Source organism: Gavialis gangeticus, unplaced genomic scaffold (assembly GCF_001723915.1).
Source record: "Gavialis gangeticus isolate Ggan-Ray unplaced genomic scaffold, GavGan_comp1, whole genome shotgun sequence".
NCBI classification, from domain to species: domain Eukaryota; kingdom Metazoa; phylum Chordata; order Crocodylia; family Gavialidae; genus Gavialis; species Gavialis gangeticus.
The window spans coordinates 12,952,869-12,958,628 of record NW_017729025.1 but is presented as its reverse complement, the minus strand read 5'-3'; the positions used below and the strand labels follow the sequence as shown (position 1 = coordinate 12,958,628).

At 41.5% G+C, this 5,760-nt stretch overlaps 1 protein-coding gene across 1 annotated transcript in view; it reads left to right on the top strand.

Moving 5' to 3' along the window:
• Position 1: 1 nt before the first annotated feature.
• The window catches only part of NAA30 (N(alpha)-acetyltransferase 30, NatC catalytic subunit), a gene marked incomplete at its 5' end in the record, with an annotated part of 36,005 nt that continues 30,246 nt past the window's right edge, over positions 2–5,760 (top strand). Inside the window, one exon of the mRNA XM_019519887.1 lies at positions 2–496. Within this exon, the coding sequence (XP_019375432.1) occupies positions 2–496 (495 nt within the window). The remainder of the gene's footprint in view (positions 497–5,760) is intronic.

Here is a 5,760-nt window from a genome sequence, read left to right as displayed (position 1 = left end):
GCCACCGCGGCTCCTGCACCCGCACCCGCCGCACCACAACCATCAGCTCAACGGCCTCCTCAGCCCCGAGCTGCGCCGCCTCCGCGCCTCCCTCAAGAGCAAGGTGCTGAGCGCCGAGGAGGGGCCCGTCGCCGCCGCCAACCACCTCCCCCCGCCGGGCAGGACTGCGCCCCCCGCCGCCGGGGCCGCCCGCAATGGACTGGCGGGGGGCAGCGGGCCCGAGGAGGAGGAGGGGGAGGAAGAAGAGCAGGAGGAGGACGAGGCGGTGGAGGAGCCCCTGCTGCTTCTCACCCGGTCCTTAGCCTCCGGCTGCAGCTTGAAAGGCTCAGAGACGGACTCTCGGCCCGAGGAGGACCCCACGATAGGATATGTGCGATACGAGTCCGAGCTGCAGATGCCCGATATCATGAGACTGATCACCAAAGATCTGTCTGAACCCTACTCCATTTACACATATAGGTATTTTATCCACAACTGGCCCCAGCTGTGCTTTTTGGTAAGTGCCCGGCGGGGGAGGGGAAGGGAGTAGGGGCTAAGGGGAGACTCCCTTCGGATGAGTCTGCTGAGGCGCGCCTGCTTTTTTTAGTCGCACGCCTGGTCATGTGCGTGTGCGGTCGGGTTCGAACCCAGGGCCTCGGAGCTCGCGGGTTACAGTCGCGTTTCTGACATCAGCTTTGCAACCCGCGTCCACTCACTTTGTCTCCTCCTATCTCAGTTGCCACCTTTGTAAAAATTGAAATAGTGCTTCGCCCACATGCGTAAGTAAGGTAATGCTGGCATTGCCTTCGTAAAGCAGAACTAAGTCAGTCACTTCGAACCGTCTGGGTTTGTTTTACGGATATAATGGGGAGGGATAGGGGAACCAAAGTTTTGCAGATCTCGCGCTATTTGATTTGCCCGATTACTTTAAAATGCAGCTTATGCACAGGTGTATTTCTCAGTGCAGCGAGTAGTAGGATTGCTGAAACCTAGGCAGTGTCATGCTAGGTTAGGATAGCTGTACTGTGCTAACGATGCATCTAATTTGGTATCTGGCTGACAGTTGCTCCAATATTCTGTTTGTCAATGGCTGGCAATCTTCTTCTAAAAGAAGCAAGTTCTAAAGCTACTTTCATGGTGAAAAGTTTGGTGTTGCAGTCTATACATGCGAACTTCCACACCTGTATAAGCTGGCTAGAGAACCATACTTGCATGATTAGGCCTGCAAATATTTAGGTGCATATTTGAATTTCTTTCTGTGAATTTTCACGTGTCTAAAAGCATACATGGAGCTGTTTGGCACTTCCCTGCTAATGGAGAGTTCACTACTTGATGCCTTAATCAAGACTGCATGCTTTTCCAGACAATACAAGCCCAACTTATTAGATTCAAAAAAGGAATAATGGGTTGAAAAACGTAATGGTGAGGTGTACAGGAGTTATGTTTTTAAACTTCGTGTATGACTTCCATTTTAACCTCTGTCACAACTTAACTGTCTCAGGGTTTCCAAAGCTGTGTGCACACCTTAGTCTTGAAAAAGGGAGTAGAGATGGTTGTGGGGAGCTGCGTAAAACATATAAAGCTTTGCACAAATAAAGCCCAACACATATAGACCTGTAAAGGAAAGAAAAGTTTATATATGTGAACCTCTGACACTTGCTGTGGTGTTAAACACTGGAACCCCAGTTGATGATCGGTTTGGTGTAGAATAGCACAAGAGCTATAGGCAGCAGGCTACTGTAGCTGCTTATTGTAAAATCATGTTAAGCCTCTACCTGATGTACATCTAGACTTGTCTTTATACCAAATAATCCCAGCCCTTTTTAAAACACTTGTGTGATGTGAATTACAAATAACCTGTGCGCACACATGATACTGAGTTGGGACACTGAGTCTATTTACAGATGTAAAAAACCCCCGGGAAAAGGTGCTTTAGTTAAAACTCAGTACGTCCCTGCACTGTGCGCAGCACGTGCCCAAAAGAGGCATTGCATTAGTTGGACCCGGATCACCCAACATCTGTATAGATCGGGTGCTTCAGCAGAACCTTTTTTGGCATTTTTATCTGATAGCTGATTGAATCAGCTATCAGATAAAAGTGCCAAAAAGCCCCACTAAAGCACCCGATCTATACAGATGCTGTGGGACCAGGTCAAACCAGCACGCTTCCCCTTCTGGTAAAGTGTGGTTTTGAATTTTTTTTTTTCGTGTCTGTCAGCAGCCTGGATGTCTCAGCTGTAATCAGTAAGGCCCAAAGGCACTGTTGAATACAGCATAACCATATTAGATGCATCATTTAGTTTTTGTAGATCAGTTCTTGGCAAAGAGTGATTTGGGAAGATCATTTTGTGAAAAGGACAATGGCATGCAGACCCAGTGATATCTCAAAAAAATCCTAAAAATATAAAAATCTGGACAAATAATGTATGGTTTATATCAGTAGATTCAAAACTGGTGGATAGAGTGCTCTGAAATATAAAGTCTTCTAAGTAGTTTTGCAATATCTGTGGTGGTAGAAGCGAACTCAGGTTTATCTTTCAGCAGTAATTTTTTTCTTTTTCTTTTAGTTTGAAGCCCTGAAAAAAAACCAAGAAAGCTTGATTACTTACATTGGCAATGTTAATGCAGATATCTCTTCTATATTTTCTGTCCTTATGTATCACAGAACAGTGTAAAACACATGGCTCATGTAAAAATCTTAACCTTTCCTGTCTAAGGGGTATATGGCTTCAGATGTAGTCTAAAGCAGATACTGAACTGAAAATATTGCTGTTATACAGCACTGTTGTTTGATTAATAAAAAGGCCACAAATATTGAAAAGAAACTTCTCAAAATTCAGCAAAAGGGTTATCTTAAGCTTCTCAATGTAATGAGTCCATATCTCATGTACAGCAGAGGTGCCATTATGCATGGTTTGTTTTTTTTAAGGAGGTCTTAAAGATTTGCTGTACTGTAAAACTGTCCAGTACCAATAAATACATAACTTTATTAGAAAATTTGAAACCTAGCAAGAACCTGTCAAAGTTTTGTTTCAGGGGAGCAGGGTTTTGCAGCTGGCGTGAATGGTATCAGGGTGATGACAGAAAGAATGATGGGTTGACCCCCCTGCATCAAAACATCCTGTCTAATGCCTCATGGCTTCAGTGTTTTTTCTACACGTGCAGCCAAATTCATGCTGCTAAGAAAATGCTGTAAGGTACTGCTACAGCTCCTTTAAGATCACTCAAGTCAACTTCATTTAAAAGTTGTCTAGGAATACATTTGTCCGTGGTGAGTTGCTGGTATAAAGAACCCCTTTCATGCACAAAAGAGGTGGCTTTCCTAATGTAAAGTGCTGACTTCATTTAAGAGCAGGATAGCACATTTTCCCTGAATGATCTGCAGTCATTCCTTGCTTTCACCTAATCATTTTGAATGTGGTGGTATACTGCTCTTAAAGGAACAGCACTTTCTCAACAGGCCCTGTCTAGGAAGTTAGATGATTAATTGGAATACTTGGATAGCCTTGATGCAAAGGAAAATTTAATCGTGTTCTTGATTCGTATTTAGAAGCAATTGACAATGGTGGGAAATCATCAGGAACTTTCAAGTTCCCCTGTTAGATTACAACTCTGCTGCTGAACTATTTCCCTCATTATATTTGAGTGGTGTACTTTTTAATTCACCAATAGTTCTATCTAACATGCTGTTGCCTTGGCTGCATTGCCTGGGTTATTGCAAGACAAAATGCTAGGCCATTCCTATTACAGGATTCAATCCCTAATTGCAACTAGGAAACTCAATTTTGGCCATCTGTGAAAGAATAGTAATCCAAATTTGGATTCTTGTTCTTATCTCCACACATCCAATTTATCTTCAGTGCTGATAATTTTACAGATGAAGTATGAAAATTGCTTGTCAAAGAACAGGTTGGCTTCCCGCTGCCCCCCGCCCCTGCTCTCCCTGCCCGCCCCCCCCGTTGGTCCTTCATGTTTTAATCAGAACAATACGTTAATCCACCATGTTGAATTGTGAGTGTGTTTTAAAAATATTTGTCACTTCTTTGTAACTTTGGGGGGGGCAGTTGCTTTTTATTGACGTTAATGGCTGACTTCAGGTGTTTGGGAAAGTGACTGCAAAGTATTTTATTCTGTAAGGTATATATTTAGGAAGCTTTAATATAGGTCCAAATATTTGGAATTCAGCAATGGTACTTTAGTAGAAGTAGATTTCCATCTATCTTTGTTAGTCCTCCCTACCCACAACATATCAGTAAAAACAGTACCCACATCTGTGTTGTTTTTGGGTTCTTATCCTCTGTTGTTGCTAATCACAAAGTTGTGTTTATGCTATATACTGTACCTGTAACAAGTTCTAAAGAAAATTTCTTCATAATGCCAGGGAAGTGATTACTGGTGTGGGATATAAATTTCAAATGACTACATTTTGAGATTCTATGATTGCAACTAATACCTTCCCCTTCTATATCATATTTCATTCAAGAATCTCAAAACACTCTTTGTATAAACCCTCATAAAACCTCTTGGAAAGTATTATCATGCCGTATCAGTTTTGCGGGGGGGACAGAAGTGTAGAAAATGAAGATGTAGGTATAGAAATTTTTAACTGAAAGACTTGTTCTGTCTTTTGGAAATACTTGTGGTCCCCATCATTGTGGTATCAGTGCCTCACAATCTCTTATGTAATTAGGTTCACTTATGTTACTGTGAAAGAGGAATTACTGTTACTCCCATTTTACAGGTGAGAATTGAGACATGTAGAGGACTAAGGTGACTTACTCAAGCTCACAGCAGAAGTCTGTGACAGCTCCCAAGTCTCAGCCTAGTGCCCTAACAACCACTGCTTTACCTCCCTTTGCGCACTTGGAAACTAGCTAGATGGGATCCAAAAGGTCCAGGTAGATCTGTTTTTATGATAACTTAGAATGGATTTAGATAGGTGGATAGTCTCTGTTGCATATTGTTCACTTAAAGGTACAAACGTTTCAGGGAATAGTATTAGTGACTGCATCTCTTTTTTTTTTAACAGAGAAATATTTTTTGAAAAGTATTTCTAGCCTTCGGCCTCAGCAGTTAAAATTTATCTTACCTGCTGAAATGAATATTAATTGCTTTGTTGTAAAAGGTGATGTTCTGGTTCTTGCATGAACAGTGTTAAGGCAAGATGCAGACAATTCAATAATAATTTTTGACATAGGCAGATGAAGAGATTCTGTCTAATATGTTTAAATATTTACAGTTTCTTGCTTAAAATCCAAGTAGCATACTTTAGTTCAGTTTAATCATTCTTCTGAGAATTTAGACAGATTCCAAAAAATAATCTCAAAGTATAAACACTTTATTAGAACTTGTAATAAATAATACTTTTTTTTTTGGTATCTTAGGGCCAGGTCCTGGTAGTAGGAACTTGCATGGTATTTCAGAGTAAGCTGTAATTACACATTTGAAAGCATAATTTGTATCTTAATGATCATTTCCCAAGTGGTGCTTACATAAAATTTATGCTTTTTCCCCTGTTTATTTTCTGATGTTTCAGTTTCTCATTCAGAACACTTGGGAACTAAACTATCCATTTTACGTGCTGGTTAGAGATGCACTATCATCCATAGGCGCCAACTTATTTTTTTCCAGTGAGTTCCTGCAGACACACAAAAAATCCCAAAAAGTAATGCCTTACTTTTAACTCAGTGTATTCCTGTGCATGTCCAGAAGAGGCAGTGAATTACTTCAACCCAGCTCTGCAGCATCTGTAAAGATCAGGTGCTTTAGTGGGGCTTTTTT